Source organism: Prunus persica, chromosome G1 (genome assembly GCF_000346465.2).
Source record: "Prunus persica cultivar Lovell chromosome G1, Prunus_persica_NCBIv2, whole genome shotgun sequence".
Lineage (NCBI taxonomy): Eukaryota > Viridiplantae > Streptophyta > Magnoliopsida > Rosales > Rosaceae > Prunus > Prunus persica.
The window spans coordinates 40,979,733-40,996,505 of record NC_034009.1 but is presented as its reverse complement, the minus strand read 5'-3'; the positions used below and the strand labels follow the sequence as shown (position 1 = coordinate 40,996,505).

Here is a 16,773-nt window from a genome sequence, read left to right as displayed (position 1 = left end):
GGAAACAATTAAGGATTTTATTGTTAATCTTATAATGGAAACACAACACTTGTACAACAAAAAGCTATTCCAACTTTGCAAGAATTTCAAACGCCAATCTTTTCAGCATCTTTGGATTGCTATAGCACCTACAGACTGACCGACCTGTACAAACTTCTATTGAGCTTTTAAATTCCCTTATAAAGTGGGAATGCATTTTCACTCTATCGTATCCGCAAGCTAATAAATGTAATTTACACTTTCCTCAAGCAGCTTAATCTTTCATACTACAAAACTGGACCTTCAAAACATAAAATTAATTACAAGCAGACCAACCTCGCCCCCATTTTGATACTTAATCTGGCATTCTCAGCTGCACGGGGAGATTGCTGCACCTGACTTTAGGACGCATTCATGTTTCTTCGTCAGACATTCTGTTGGACCAGATAATCTCGATTTCAAGCGTACGGGAAGATCCATCTTTGTTGCTGTCATGATTTAGGCTGAATAATCCACTGTATACTCCTTCACTCACAACTTTGTCAATTTGGATAGTCACTCTTCCCAGAGTTGTCTGAAAAAAGAAAAACAATCACAAAATGAAAAGAAAAACTCGTGGGACTAAACATTATTAGTGTGGCAATGCCAATTATCAAGGCAGGAAGGGTACTCATCATAAATGTTTAAGGCCTACACTTATGAAAAAATTGAACGATTAGCTCATCCTGCTCGTAAATGATTTGCTGATCGAAATAGAAAACTAATTACCTTTCCGAAGGTATTTTTGCTTTTGCAAATGATGTGGAGTTTTTGTCCCTTTGGGGGAACATCAAATTCCCACGTAAATCCTTCTTTCCATTCTGGAGAGGTACTGTGGCTCACTACCTAATGACAAACAACATTTTAGTATAACATAAAAGCTGTAAGCATAGACAAGTAATAAACATCACTACTAATATGTACAGTATGAAACTTCTTTATTAAAGAAGCGTATGAAACAAAGTCACTTTGCAGCTTCAACACGTGTTGACAAATCCAGAGGCAAAGTAAACAGTAAATTTATAGTCAAATCCACTAAGCTCATCGATATATACACATATACATATAATCTAGATTCAAAGAAAGAAACAAATAAACTGCTAAATCTTTACAAGACCAATGTAAGATTAGGGAACTTGCAGGCAGCTATGTCAAAATTATAGTGCAGATCTAGATGCTGACAAGTCACTGCAGTAGCAACAATGTTTTGAATCATTTCCTTCCAAATACCATCATGCCAATCCATTGAGAGCCACCCCAAAGGGGTCCCTGGTAATTATCCAATATCCAGTATGTATGGGATTGGGGTACTTGTGGCCCAGGATTGATCAGGTGCTCTAAAGAGGCCAGAATCTGATACCTCATATGAAGTGAGGAAAAGGAGAAAGAAAAGAAAAAGAAACTTTTTCCAGGAGTAAACAATCAATTTCGCATCCCCTAACTTAAGAGAAGGGGCTATGAAATAGACAGTTTCTTTTTGTACATAACTAGTCTATGGAACCATTACCTTGGTTTGTCGAGGAGGACCATTGCCTATTGTCAATCGACAAAAAGCATTTGTGCCTCCCATGGCCTGTTTAAGGTTGTTCCCACGCTTAATTGTGACCGTCAAACAACCTGGTAAGCAATGCAACAGGCTGTCTGCTCTCTCATGGAAACTTGGTGGGCAGGTTTTCATGAGCATTTGTAGGATGGGAATGGCTTCAGCAGCAATCACAGCCTGAGACTTCGCAATATCTATTGGCATGGTTGACCAAGAATGTCTCAACAAGCAAAGGGTGTCCAAGACGACATCCTGAGCCGCTTCACTTCCAGATTTCAGAGCTCCAATCAGATTGGGAATGCAGAGAGTGGTTGCTTCAGAAATATGGAGCTTAGGGAAGTTGATGAATATCATATGTAAGGCTCTCAAGACCTCTTCATTAATAGTTGCCGCGGACCACAACTCTCTCTCTAATGCGGCTGCAAGACACAGCAATCATTGGATCCAATAAATCAACAGAATACAATGAAAGAAAGGATAAGAGTATTTGAAGCACACACATACACACGAACCGAACTACTCTTCACTATGGAAGATTTAAACGACAGCATGAACATGGTTATCAAGACATATGGTACCAACTCATAAATATGTACAAAGAATGTACATGAGAATGAGCTTAGCTTTAGTCTTTTAGACTATAGGGGAACAAATCAGCATTGGAACCAGAGGACTGCAAATGTGAATTACCTGTCAAAGATCTGATGAGCTCATTTGATACATACTCTTGGAGTGTGTGATTAGAAAACAAAAATTTGATAAGTAATGCTGTCTGCCCAGCAATTTCTGTATTGGGAGACAGTAGCAGTTCTTGAATAATCAGTATGCCCCCTGCTTCTGCAACAGCTCGCCTATTTGTTCTGCTATTCATGACAAAGTTCTGCAATGCACAAATTGCTACCATTTTCATCTCTTCTGTTGGCTGATCTTCAAGCAAACTTACCAATGCACGACATGCAGAAACAGAATCACTGGCTCTTGCAAGCCCTTCATGTTGGGAAAGGTCTCCAAGAGCTAGAGCAGCAAGAAGTTTTCCAGACTCTGATCTGGTTTGTGGATCCAACAGATACTGCGATAGGGGCGCTATTGCATACTTGGAAACCTTCATTTGTCGTATCCTGACATTGTTAAATAAAGCTTCAAGTAATCTTCCAGATGCTTCTTCACACTGATGAGATCTTAAAAGGTCCAACAAGGCGTCTATTGCACCACCTTCAGTCATCTGTTCAGCACTTAAATTGTCGCTCCTTTCATGAACAAGTAACGCATTGAGAGCCACCATGATGGTGGTATCCACTGTTGAATGCAGCATTTTAACAAGAACCACCACAGGAACCTTAAAATAGTACTCAGCATCGAAGTGCAGAACATTTGAGAGAACTAAAGCAGCTGATTCCCACAGTGCATGAGGTGGCTGAGGGTCATCTTGAATAATAACCTTCCCAAGCTCAAATATACCTCCAGCATCAGCGACTGCCTTTGGCCAGCTTGTGGAGATATTTTCCAATGCCTTTATCGCTGTCTGCTGCAAGTTTAATATTCCAATTCCTGCAAGCTGAACAAGAGGAACAACTGCATTTTTTGTTGTAATATCTTGCTGAAAATGTTCTTGTGCAAGCAGATGAGATAGCAATTCTGTGCCAAGCTGCTGGATGGCTTGAGATGGGGATTCCAGAAATGAAATAAGAGGCTCGATGACTTGGCTAGGTGTAAGTTTTAAAGTTGCAAGGCTTTGTGGCTTCTCCAAAATATTTACTAGTGCTTGCAATGCACTGTGCTGTCCCCACAAACTGAAATCTGGACGGAGTAAAACTACGAAAAGAGGTTCTACTATTTTTGCAGCATCCAAACTTCTTGCAATTGCATTACTATTTGTTAAAATGCGGAACAATTCAGCAATTGAAGAGCATAATGAACTGGGCGCAACAGGTAGTAGCTCAAGACATTTGTCAATAATGCCAACATTGACCATATCCAATTTGCATGGGGTCCGGTCTTTCCCCAACTTTATGAGAGAACAAATGCTAGCCTCAATGAGCTGATTGCTTGTACCAGAAACTAATCCAACAAGGAGATCCACAACATCATAGGCCGTTGCAAGCTCCACCTGGTGTTCATCATCCAGCAATTTTTCAAAAGCACAAACCCCAGCTTCGACAACTGTACTTGTATCAGAATGCATCAGTGATACAAGGGGCTCTATGCATTCAGAGGCAATTGGATTTCGTCTGACTTCGGAATTATCAAACAGAACACAACAGAGTTGTGCAGCGATTCTCTTCAATTCCAAGGATGAAGCACAAGACAGGATTTTGTACAAACTCTCCAGTGGACTTCCCTCCACATCAGTCAATAAAGATGCTTTAGAAGAATTTCCTGAAGTCAGCTTAATTAAAGCAACAAGGGCAGCCTCTTGCTCGCTCTCTGATCCAGAGTTAAGCATGTCAACCAATGGATGAACAGATTGCCTGGCTGAATCAGAATCTCTGATGTTCTCAGCGTCAAATAGTTCATGAAGAGCTCTTGCAGCACTATATCTAGCATTTCTTGACCCTAGACGCAGAACAGCTATGAGTTGATTCAATGAACTAGCTGATGCTTCATATCGAATGAGATCAGGATTGCTAAATAATATTCTGAATAATTCAGTTATTGTGGCTTCGGTGGAGTCTTGAGGGCTCAAAGACAGGTATTTTGTCAGAGCATCCAGAGCTCCAGCTTCAGCCATAATTAATTTATTTGTATCACTTCCATCGGCAATACGGGTCAAGAGTTTAACAGAAATTGGAGGGGCACCAGGACGTTCTGGCATTGGTCTCAAGAGATCCACCAGGAGAGGTATAGATTTACGTGCGGTGGATCCAACTCTTACATCTTCAAAATCAAAAAGGTACTCCAAAACAACTTGATCGGGATTTCGCACCAGAGAAAATTCTTCTGATAAAGTAACAAGGTTAGGCATGTCGGACTCTATGTAACCAATTAGGGTTATCAATCCAGCAACAGCACCTGAATTTCCAATGGCAAGAATTATTCCCTTACTACCATTAGAAACAAGACTGGCCATTGACTGCGCAGCAAAGAACCTATCAATCACCTCATCCGATCTCAAAAGAAGAGAAAGTAAAGGAATGATGCGCATTGTTGCAGGAGACAGAACAACATTTGCATCTTGGAACAGAACAGCCAGGAGCAGGGCACTAATCCATATACCTTCTGTATCCTCATATTCTGCCTGTTCATAAAGATGACCAATTTAGTAAGATATCAAAATTTATATTTTACATGTGCCAAAAAAGCAACTAAAACATGAAACAACAACTACCATGATACAGTCAAAACTATAAATGAGAAACTACAAAGCTGTTCAATAGCTATACTCTGGGAACCCCAGTGTTACATCTCTTGTCACTAATGTAGCTCCATAAACACTAGCCTTTTGTGCAAGTCCAATAATGTGACATATGAAGATGATACACTGTGTTATAGGCCAAGTAGGAATGTTCAAAAGTTACTATCAAGTGATAATGGTAGGGTTCCCTACCAAAATAGCAGTTTGTGTGGAAAGCAGCTATGAGTCATTTGAAGGTTATTGAGAGCCTGGTAGAACGAGATAAGATAGTTTGTAGTTGCTGTCCTATAAATAAAATTGAAAGGAAACCAAGAGGACGCGATATACAGAATATATGCAAAGATAAGCGCCTAATCACAACTAATCAGATTTCAATCCAAATTCATTAGTGCAAGAAAAATATGTCCAAAATATAGTGTTCGTTATAAGGTATTTTAGGCAACCAAACCACCAGAGGAAAAATGCCAGTACTAAATGATAAAGGGGGGAAGGAAGAGATCAGGGGGTATGAAAGCATTTCAGGGATCAGACTTTCAGTTATATTTAATATTCTTAATGAATGTAAGTAGCACACATAAACATCTTAGCATCTCTCAATAAGGGTATGGTTCTCTATGATGAACAGATGGCATCACTCGCATATTAAAATCCACCACGATCAACAATGATTTATTTCTTCAAAATTATGTAGTCTCCATGTACCTTGATCAAACATATAATTCAGCAAAACGAAAGATATAGGTATACAAGTGCTCATCAGAACAACCTATCTAATGGTAAGCATTTATGTGTGTGTGTGTGTGTGTGTGTGTGTGTGTGTGTGTGTGTGTGTGTGCACGCAAAACTAATTCTTTTATACCTGTGGATTGGAAGTGTAACCTGCAAGCTTGTCAGAGAGAGCCTCAAGACCACCAGCTTCCATAATGGTGAGTTTGCTCTTTGCATGAAAGGCACCAATTATGCATAGCAACCACAAGGCAACAGTACCCCCCAAGACAATGGCTGGATCAGGGACATCAAACTCATCCCCTTCATGGAATGCAGTTCTTTCAATAAAACCTCTAGGAGTTCTGACTTCAATTTCTAAAGAGGAGCAGCTAGAATTTCGCTTCATCATGTCCACTAAAGCATATGTTAACGGTTTTAAATATCCTGCAACATCAAGTACTTCCATTGACTTCTGTTTGTGCTCTTTTGCTGCACAAATGAGTAATGCAGCTCCTCCAACTCTGACTTCTAGGCTCGAAGAGTGCATTATCCTGTTAGCTAGTGAACCAAGGGATCTTGATCTTGCAATCAATAGATCACCAAGCACTACTGGTTGCTCCCCACAAAGCCTAGACAAAATTTCTATTGACTTATCCTGAAGTGGAGAAGGCCCTTCAGCCAGGCATCGGACAAGAGGTTCTAAGCTTGATGGAACTTCAGCAAGGGCAGACCATGGGGGGTAAGTGAAGTTCACACCTTGTTTGGTTCTAGCCAAAAGTGCGACTACTTCCAAAGCATCCGCAGCATCAGTACCATCCATATCCAATACATTCAAGGAATCAACAAGAGCAAGACTAGCAAAACGACACTGAGCATTTCCTGTGAGCACATCACCTACTGGAAAATGCTTCAGCAATTGATGAAGGGCACGGGATGCATTCTTCTTACCTTCTGAAGTTCCATCTCCCAGTACTCTTATCAAAGCTAAAACAACATCTTCTGCCAGGGCTTCTGCAGCAATATGCGGATCAGAGAGAAGATTGGCAAGTGCCGCAACTGCAGTTTCAGCAGCATCAATAGAAGAAGTTTTAGCCAGTTTGATGAGGGGCTTGACATCACCTTCTGCAATATAAGACATCTTGCTGCTTGTTTTGGTCTTCAAAGGACGGGAAAGAGCACCCAATGCTCGAGCTGACTGTGTTGCAACAACTTGTGTGGTGCTGGTCAAAAGCTTCATGCAAGGATGCACAATCTCATCAGTTGCAAGAATATCACAAATATCTTGTCTTGTGCTGAATAGATCAGCTAGGACCGAAGCAGCATACTCTTGAGTTTCTTCATTTGATGAGTTGAGAACCTGTACAAGAGATCTCAGCCCTTTATTAGCTGCTGAACCTTTATGCACAAGATCCTCATGTGATGCCATTATGAGTACATGACCCAACACCCTGATAGTATAGGCCTTTGAGCTTGGAGAGTCACCGAGGAGCAAAGCTAACAACTGATTAATGGTGGCAGAATCAGCTGTTCGGACAAGCTTTGTTAGTGCCATAGCTGATGCTTCTTGTCCCCTTGACCCACCACTTTTTAAAAGCCATAAAAATGCTGGGATGGCTCCTGCACTTTCCACACATGCACGAATATCTTCACTGTGACAACACAAATTCCACAACACATGAGCGGCATCCTCCTTCGCCTTCTGAGATCCCGTCTCTAACAGCTGCACCAGAGGAGGAATCCCGCCGGCAGCAGTAATAGCCCACTTGCTGTCATCGACTTGGTCCGTTAAGATTGCCAGAAACTGAACAGCATATTCTTGATGCTGCTCACTGGATAATCCCATCAGTGAAATAAGTAACTGAATTCCTTCTCTCTTGCCAATGGAGTCCCAGATTCCAACACCATCGCAACATAAGCTTGTCAAAGAGAGTATTAGATACTCTTGCACATCAGCAGCAGCCATTGTTATGAGTCCAATGAGCACCTTCTTCGCTTGTGCATGATTGAGCCAACTGGAAAGATGGTTGTTGCCATATAGACTAGCCATGGCCTCAAGGACACGCTCTTGAACAAGCTTATTGTCACGAGGCTTTAGCAACATTACAAGAATATCCTCTATCTTTGTTACATTAACAGATTCCTCATTGGCAGCAGATTTATGCCCGAAGACCATCAGCGTGTATGCAAGAGCTCCGATAATATCAGCAACCGGGGAAGTTAGCCGAGGTGACTGTGAAAGTTCTCCAAGATATAATATTAAAGAAGACATCCCACCACAAATATTTGCTAAAGCCCGTGTTGCATGGTCCTGCAGAGCCTGCCCACACTCACCTTGCATGCACTCTTTAGATGGAGCAACTATAGCCCCAATGAGAACTGGAACACCGTCAGCATTCACAATAGCTTTCTTAGCCCCAGTTGACTTTGAAGAAAGCGCTTCCAAAGCATCAGCAGCACTAGCACGGACGGAAACATCATTTTCCCGACCCACAAGCCGAAGCAAAGCTTTGACAGCTCCAGAATCTATTACTTTGGGGATGCTATCACTGAAAGCCAACATGAGACGGGCCAAAAGGGAGGCAGCATTTGACTGGGCAGCAGCATTGTCGGAAGACAGAAGACCCACAATGATATCTACTCCACCAGCCTCAAGCGTTGCTCTCCAGTAGCCATCCTTGTCACCACAAAGATTTCTCAAAGCCCCTGTCACAAATCCCTCTACCACTTTGTCTTGCTTGGCTTTTGGATTGAGTTGATTCCATAAGTTTGGCACTACGCCTTCTGTAATAAATATTTTCATGCCAACATGATCATCTGAAAGCCCACCAGAGGAAACTTCATATATAGCTTCCGCTGCAGCCTTCCTACCCTCAGTTGATTCAGACTTCAAAAGTGAGAGTAACGGGGGGATGCACCCGCCTAGTAGTACTTTAAGACGCAAGTCTTCATCTTTACACAGGGCACTCAGAGTTGCAGCCACATTAACTTTTGCCACAGGGGTGCCACTCCTGAGAATGTTTATGAACAATGGCATTGCCTGGGAATGCGAACCAATAATTGTTCTTGCATCCTTTCTTGCTTTGGCAATACCAAGCAAACGTGCTGTAATAAGTTCTTTTTCATGTGGTGAAGAAATGCTGGCATGTAGTTGCTCGACAAATTGAGCAACTCTTGCCATTGTACCTTCTTCATCATCCATTGCTGTTCCATCCCTGTGTGTAACATGAACTCATTTGAATATCTTGAAAAGTAACAGTCAACAGTTTAGGAGATAATAATTTTTAATTTTTTAAAATAAAAAATTTAATGAGCCCACTGAAATGGCTTCTCATTGGGCTTTTCCAGCTCAATTTTAATATTGGTGTACAAAGCTTTACGAAGCACCTAAGTGGTTAATTTATCAGTGAAGCATTCATTTTCTGAACTAAGACTACCAGTTTGTCACCACAGTTAAAGAGACTGAGCAAATAGAGCATAGCTAACCTAGAGCGAGAAGTAGAAGGAGATATGGGTTCTCGCTGTTCAGGGGAGGGAGACTTTGACATTTGCACCATACACCACTTTTAGAATTCTCCTTGGCCACCTGAAAATGGGGATAGGCATACAATTTTATCAAATGTGGAATCCCACCACAAATAAACCACCTTTCAACTATTCATTTTTAATTGTTCATTGACTGAATCAACCTTAAAACTGAGTGACCTGATTCCTGAAGCAGCATATGCTTGACAAGATTTCATCGAAATAAGGAAAATACAAGGAATGGTTTTGAACACAAAAAACTGAAAACTATATATAAGTTTTGTAGTTTTGTTCTATATACTCTTTGCTCTCTACCTCACCTCTCTTCTCTTCATTCTATCCTCCCTCTCTTTTTATTTGTTCCACTAAAATAAAATAAAATAAAAAAGAGAAAATCATGGACCAAAGGATTGCTCCCGCATTCTGAAATAAAGGCACTTTTATTCTGAAGAAAATAAAGGCACTTTACACGAAAATAACATAGGCAAAAATAGATAATAATGAAACCAGTACTGGAGAGATCAACTAAAAATACCTCACCACCAATGCAAATGCCGAAGAACTCCCTTCCTTCCAATTACTGCAAAACCCAGCAGTTCTGCCTAAGTAGCATCACAACCTCAGTTCCTCAGCATCCAATCCCCAGTTGTCCATCAACAGACGCACACACACACCCACACACCCACTCTCTCTTCACAAACATGTAAACACTGTTCACAAAAGTACAAACGCTACAGTGCCAGCTCACACAATGCAAACTCCCTTCCCAGTCCAAATCAAACCCCAACACTCTGCACATCAAACACCGATCAATATTGAACCAAGAAGTCAGATCTTTACGCCTATACATCACAATTAGCAATAATTACCAATTTAATCAAGTAAAATTCAGTACAAACAATGTGACTATTCACAAATTTACACAAACACAAGCAAATAAAAACAAATAACAACAACTACGCAGATCAGATCACAGCAGCATCACAGAATCTAGGGCAAGAAAAAACGTCCATTTCCAACTGTCATCAAACTACAAAATCATTCAAAATGAAGAAGAAATTGCATAAACATAAATGCCTCGAAATCAATACAATTCAGCGCCCGCCCAAGAACGACCTTAACGAGAGAGAGCCACGGCGAAGAAGGAAGAACCAGACAGAGAGAAAGTAAGAGTGAAGAAATGGAGGGCTGACAGAGTGACACAGAGAGAGACTCCGAGTCTTTCCGTTTCCTTTCCATGTGTGTTTGCATTTTGTTTTGTTTTTCTTTCTCACTGTCTTTTCCCCAATTACTTTTTCTTTTATTTTGAAAATTCGTTATTTTAATTTATTAATTTCTCTTCTTTTTTTTTCCTTCTCTTTTTTTTATGGGGATATTTTTGTTTTTTCAACTGCCATATTGTTGTCATGTAGTGAAATTTAGTTTTGGCTAAATATTTCGATTCAAGCTGTGTGGCAAAGGGTAAAACGGTAAATGTGTTATTTTTTAAAACATGGAAGAAGGTATGGGTTATATGAGTTATAGTTTTCTTGTACCCACATTCTAAATAACAATAATTGTGTTGGTTCTTGGTTTCTTTATGCATGTTATTTCGAAAATCATTGAAATATGGACCCTAGATTCAATAATGAGTTAAGATAATCCCATCTTTAATATTATCACACGTTTAAATTTTACCTATTGAAACATAAATGAGTGAATTGTAATGTAATTTGTTATATATGACTGATAATAGTAATTTTTTTGTGTATGTTTATATTACTCTTTAACTTCGTTAAACGTGTCAATATGATCACATGTATAAATAATTAAAATTTTATTTTATAATGATCGACACAACAATTAACCGAAGTAGTTGTATAACATATATGTCATCCATTTTAGTTAGGGGATAAAAAATTTTGTTTAAAGCTGCCACTTAATTAACATCTCATCTGCAGCATTCAATTAAGCTTGATGATTCTTTCATTTAGCAACAACTACACTCAAATCATTACGAATTTTGTGCATGAAGTTCATGACGTGTTCATACAAGCATTTAAACTGAAATTAAAATGTCGAGTTGGCAACCTAAAGTAAAGGTTTAATTGTTGATTAATAAAGTTTTCCTTTTCCTTTTTCCCACTTTACAACGATTTTATTGCATTTAATAGTGTTGTCCAAGTGCCTTAAACCTTCCTTAAGCACGCCAAGATGCAGTGTGGGACAAGCTTATGGTCTCCCAATTTATTTAATCATCCTGGAGATCAGTGAAAAATAAAAATAAAAATAATACACTAATCTGCATGTCTGCCACATTTGTTTAATTTAAATATTTCTGTTTAGATTTGATTATTTATTTACATAAATTGAAGGGGTGACACAGACAAAATCCTGATTTTACGAAATGAATCTTGGTGAAAACAATGTCTATGGTTTAGATATATATATTATTTGTGTGACATTATATAAATAATTTAATATTATATAATGTGGATGTTAATAAGCCATTTGGTCAAGCATTAGGTGTACGGACCCAAGAAGAATACAATCTTGAACAACCAATCCATGAGCTATCAATCAATATCACTTGATTATTTTTTTCCAATCAAAAAAATATTTTTTAAATATATATAGAAATATAAATGTACCTCTTCAATGTTCTAGATCGACACATTCTAACAAAATTATTTTCTCATAATTCAAAGTGTTATTACAATTTACATTTGAGTAACTGTTCCTTGTGATTGTAATACAAAGATGTACTGTAATCGATCTATTCAAATTATAATATGCATAATTTTGTCATGTGTGCGAACAAATATATGTCAAATTATGATATGCAAAAATAAGGAATGTCTCATTCCATTAAGAAAGGAAGACAATAATCTTCTCGTGATAGCATTACGGTCATACACGAAAATTTATCCTTCATTGCATTGCTTGTATCGAACTTTACATTTGGATTTATGAGTGGACTGGTAGATCAATCCGGAACATAAGACATAACAGACATGCTTTGCAAGAGAATTAATGGTTTTAATTTATAGGGGAAGATTAATCTGATAGAAGAGAACAGATATTACATGGTGATGTGGTTTGTTGGAAGGCAGGTGACCACAGATCTTCGAATTAATATCCTATTATTAATAATTTGCAGGGTTTATAAATAAAAGGGAAGCAGTGTTTTTTTTTTTTTTTTTTAATGTAGTAATTTATTCAATGAAGATCTATTTGCCACCCAAACAATTTGTTTTATTCGCACCTAAATCTTGCATCTCTTGAAACATCATCATCAAACAGTGGTTGTAGATAATACCAGGCTAGATTCTCCCCCACACCCTATTATATTTGAACACATGGGGCATGTCTGATCTTCAACCTTCACATCAAGAATTGATTTTTTGATCTAAATTTGATCCGTAGAGTTTAAACCTCCACTTACAACATTTACAAGTATCTTTGGTTCGGCCAAGAATAAGAGATAAGGTGTGATGAACAAAAAGATTATGCGTTTTGGATGTGATGGTAAGTGATCTACCATTAGAGATAAATTTGTTTTTATGTGTATTTTGTAAATGAGTTCATATGCTATTAGGAGTAAAGCGAGAATTTAGGTCAAGCCAAAAAGTGAAATTTCTACCAACAAGAATTGATTGAGTTTTTATTGCAAATGGTTTTTGGTATTAGCCAAAGTCATCATTCTGGTTATTCATGTATTCTTCCATGTTTTGCTCTCATATTCATGTAGTCTCTACTGTTAAGTTACGCGAAATTTTTCACTAAAAACAATAACGTGTAAATATGTGCCAACCTTTATAGGAGAAATTTTGTCTGACCATCCCAACCGAGCAATGAGCACATGCCACACGTACAAAACTTGAAAAATACTAACAAGAATTTCGTGGACAACAAATGTGATTTTACAAACAAAAAGGAAAACTTATATGAGGGACATAAAGATGTTTAGTGGGGGTACAGTACCAATTAGCTAATCAAGCTACACTGCTTAATTCAAAACCAATTGGTTGACAAATAAAGTGGGAATTACAAATAGGTTGAATTAATGATGCTAATGGAGGCAACTAAAACCACTAAAAACCCAGCGTGCAATCTCAAAAGCCATCATCATTCATTTCATCACTTGAGTGGCTCTTGGTGAAAGTGGTGAATTTAAATGATGGCCTCATTTTTTAAAGTCCGGTAAGCAATTTAGTCAATTGGGTGTTTAGTAAAGTAAACTAGAGTTTAGGTGGAAAGCTTTGCGGGATTATGATTTTTCTTTATCCCTACTTTAATGATTTATCCTTGACTTAATTACATCAAGCACTGAAGTTTTGTCGCAAGTTCAGTTGAAGAACCTCAACAAAAAATTCATGTTTTTCTAAAGGTTTCTTTGTGACAAAACGAAAAACGACTTTTAATCTAATAAGAAAAGCATATGGTTTAGGATTATGATAATTTTGTGCTATGCTACTTGAAAGTTGATCCCGAATAGCAAGTAAAAGTTATGGCTCCATAATGGAGAAGATTTATCTATAAAGAAGTTATGCTAGTTGGTCAAAGCAGTGTGTCCATCTTCTTACAGCCGATTCTCATACCCGTAATTAGTATAGTATAGGTTATGATTTGTATCAAAATAAAAAAGAAAAAAGAAAAACGAAAAAGAAGTTTATTCTGAATTGAAATTTCGACCCAACTTAAATTAAGTTTGGGCCAGAGTTTTAAAATTGGCAGAATCGGGTTCAATGTCATCCCAGACTAACAATGGATATGGGCCAAGATCCGTTTGACCATGTTAGCCCAAGCCTAAAGGCTAAGCAGCCCTCAAAATTAGAAATGTGGCCTGTAAACCCCAGAGCACATTCTTGATGCAACAACTATCTCCAGGGAAGATTATATGAACCTGCAAACTTATGACCAGCAGTTTCAACCCAATTATTTATTTATTTTTTTATTTATTAGTAGACTTTGCAATTCTCAATACCATATAAAATCTAATAAGTGATAGTTTATGAGAAGAGGAGGATTTTTCAAAATGTCACGAGAGTTCGAACATGAGATCATTAGTCTGTAAATCAAGTCTTTTTTTTTATTAGACTAGACATGTTGACAAAACCTAAATCATTTTAGTTTCAAGTTAAAAAAATAAGCACTAGTCTTATTGTTTTTACTTTGTTTTATTAACTCTAAAAAGAGAGAAAAATTCGAGCATGTGAAGTGTGAAGATGAAGTGACATGTTAAACATTTGCCTTGCGTTTTTGGAATTGAAATACTTGTCACGTTTAATACTTATCCATTCAATGCATAAGGTCAAGTCTTGTTACAAAGTTGGTGAGTCAAAATGTTGAATTCAGGCCGTGGACCAAACCACCGTTTTGTAAAGATAGATATATGAATAAAGGTAGGAAGGAACACATTGAATCATGACATGAAAAAAGAAAAGAACACATTTAATTCACTACCATAAAACTAAAAATACAAGAACAAATATTAGAATTTAGAAGGCCCTTCAAAATCATCATGTGAACAACATTACCTATTTATATCTATATATACATGCTGTACACATTAAAAACCAAACTTCTTCATATTTCTATCTTCCAAAACCAGCCCCATCATCTTTTCCATATAATATATCATCTTTATATCAACGGTCCCAAATCACCCAGCCTTGGGCCCAAATGGTGGACCCCGCGACTCGAATCCCCCCTTCCCTTTTGCTACTCACAGCATCCCAAACGCACACTCATCGACCTGGGTCTCCTGTTGCCGTCCGATGCGTCGACTCATAGTATTCCAATCCTGTAGGCCCCGCTTTATCAAAATCAATACGGCTTCTGTAGGTACATGAAGATATCCTGCAGCGGCGACATCTGATTACTGCTCTGGAACTGCGCCCCGAACCCGTTCTCTACAGTGGTGTCCATGTAATTGTAGTTAAAATCGAGGGCCTTCTCCCACTCCTTCCACTTGGGCTCGCTCTGCACCTCGCAAGTGAACTCCGGCGACACCACGTGCTCCGAGCAGCTCGAGTCCGTGTGCAGCCTCGGCACAGAGTCCGACGTGTCGAAGTACACGTAGTCGTTCGGGCGAGTGGGGGCTACCGCAGCCGGCGGCGGACACGCCAGATTCTCCGGCTTCCTGTCCTCGAATTCCGAGCCGCTGCTCATACGACTCGTCGTCGTTGGCTGTTGCTGTTGCTGTTGCTGTTGCTGCTGTTTCTCGACGGTGCCCTTTTTGTTGTATATGCGACACAGAACCCAATCGTCCAGCTGCAAAATTCAGACCGTCCATCAATCAAATGTTAATTAAATCTAGACCACTCATAAAAGCCCCCCATAATATCAGTCTTATCTTGCTAAACTAATATGCTTATGTCACCCTCGCAAAACGCTAATTTCAATTTTCCCAAATTAGAGTTAACTACGCCGGTGATCTCAAATCAGCCTATATCTCTACCGATAATTTATATGGCCGCCAATTCAAGATAAGGACGGGTGGGGCCCGATCCCAATTGGCATTCGGCATTTAGGAACATTATTCAAGTCAAAAGTACGATTTGAACGACGTCGTGTCAACCGAACCGTCATCGTCATATGAACCAGATTTTCCAATTTACGATTTTACCCCTAATCTGACAAGCGTAGCGATAGAGAATAACGTGTGTACCCTTAGGCTGCTGCTCTTCTTGCGAGGCGAGCGGTCGACGTCGGCGAGGCGATACTCGTGCATAATCCAATTGGTCTTCTCTCCTCTCGGAGCTTTTCCGGCGTAGAAAACCAAAGCCTTCTTAATCCCTACTGGTTTCGGGTTCCCGATCGGCTTATCCGCTCCGGTCGCCTTCCAATACCCGCTCCCGGCCGCCCGGTTCGGCCTCGAACCGTTCGGATACTTCCGGTCCCTCGGCGAAAAGAAATACCACTCTTTCTCACCGTACAACGCCAAACCTGTTAACAGGAAATGTGAAATTAGTCACAACCAAGTAAAGAAATGAGAAAACTCCCAAAAAGATTCAATTTTTAATTTCAAAATCGAATCTTGGAAGGCGAAAAATTACCAGGGAGGTCCCAGGGGTTGTATTTGTAGAGATCGATTTCGGCGATTATCGGGACCGAAATCGGCTGCGACTGGCATTTGCGGCAGAGGTAGTGCTTCACGAGCTCTTCGTCCGTCGGATGGAACCTGAAGCCGGGCGGCAGCTGTAAATCGGAGGACGACATTCTGAACGGCGTCGTTTGATTCGAGTGTGCGGTGTGTTTCACTGGCAATTTACTATCGGCTTCTGGACTAAGCAAGCTAGTCGGCACTTGAAACTTGAAACGTAAGGGAGAGAGGAGAATATATAGAGGCCGTGGGGAAAGAGAAGGGGACACGTGGCAGAAGGAGAGGGTGGTTGTTCTAGAATACACGTGGGCGATAACGTTTTTTTCTCTCTCCTGGGCAGTCCGTGCGGACTGGTTTTTGGAAGGGTGCTGACCGCAGCCGGACACGTGTCGCGCATGGAAGTGCGGTGCATCGTGTCGATGGAGGTTTATGGGGTGCGCTGTGGTCACTGCTTACGTCATCTCTTTTGGACGGTTGCGTGAGTCGGTCTGGGCCGGGTCGTTCTCGGGATCCGAGTTCAGTCGGCGGGTCAATGAGCCGACA

At 39.7% G+C, this 16,773-nt stretch overlaps 2 protein-coding genes across 3 annotated transcripts; both read right to left on the bottom strand.

Annotated features, from left to right (window-relative positions):
- On the bottom strand, positions 50 to 10,420 carry LOC18789674 (protein CELLULOSE SYNTHASE INTERACTIVE 3). 2 transcript variants are annotated; one of them, XM_020568155.1, is made up of 8 exons: positions 10,260 to 10,420; positions 9,679 to 9,934; positions 9,105 to 9,204; positions 5,773 to 8,833; positions 2,252 to 4,796; positions 1,526 to 1,980; positions 748 to 864; positions 50 to 553 (listed from the first exon to the last, which is right to left on the bottom strand). In XM_020568155.1, the coding sequence occupies exons 3-8, from the start codon at positions 9,173 to 9,175 to the stop codon at positions 392 to 394; spliced, it is 6,411 nt and encodes a 2,136-aa protein (XP_020423744.1). In that variant the 5' UTR covers positions 9,176 to 9,204; positions 9,679 to 9,934; positions 10,260 to 10,420; the 3' UTR covers positions 50 to 391. The 2 variants fall into 2 exon arrangements, with proteins under 2 accessions (XP_020423744.1, XP_007221820.2); XM_007221758.2 differs by having other exon boundaries at positions 54 to 553; positions 9,684 to 10,420.
- On the bottom strand, positions 14,556 to 16,454 carry LOC18793052 (NAC domain-containing protein 2). The gene is made up of 3 exons (XM_007223169.2): positions 16,184 to 16,454; positions 15,796 to 16,073; positions 14,556 to 15,398 (listed from the first exon to the last, which is right to left on the bottom strand). The coding sequence occupies exons 1-3, from the start codon at positions 16,344 to 16,346 to the stop codon at positions 14,952 to 14,954; spliced, it is 888 nt and encodes a 295-aa protein (XP_007223231.1). The 5' UTR covers positions 16,347 to 16,454; the 3' UTR covers positions 14,556 to 14,951.

What these genes read in the sequence shown, in the direction of transcription:
- LOC18793052 (XM_007223169.2), bottom strand. Translation starts at nt 16,346, where the DNA reads ATGTCGTCCTCCGATTTACAGCTGCCGCCCGGCTTCAGGTTCCATCCG. An exon ending in CAACCCCTGGGACCTCCCTG is followed by an intron (nt 16,074 to 16,183) that starts GTAATTTTTCGC and finishes TCCTGTTAACAG; the next exon opens with GTTTGGCGTTGTACGGTGAG. An exon ending in AGAAGAGCAGCAGCCTAAGG is followed by an intron (nt 15,399 to 15,795) that starts GTACACACGTTA and finishes TGAATTTTGCAG; the next exon opens with CTGGACGATTGGGTTCTGTG.
- LOC18789674 (XM_020568155.1), bottom strand. Translation starts at nt 9,175, where the DNA reads ATGGTGCAAATGTCAAAGTCTCCCTCCCCTGAACAGCGAGAACCCATA. An exon ending in GCTCATCAGATCTTTGACAG is followed by an intron (nt 1,981 to 2,251) that starts GTAATTCACATT and finishes TGTGTCTTGCAG; the next exon opens with CCGCATTAGAGAGAGAGTTG. An exon ending in GCAAAAATACCTTCGGAAAG is followed by an intron (nt 554 to 747) that starts GTAATTAGTTTT and finishes TTCTTTTTTCAG; the next exon opens with ACAACTCTGGGAAGAGTGAC.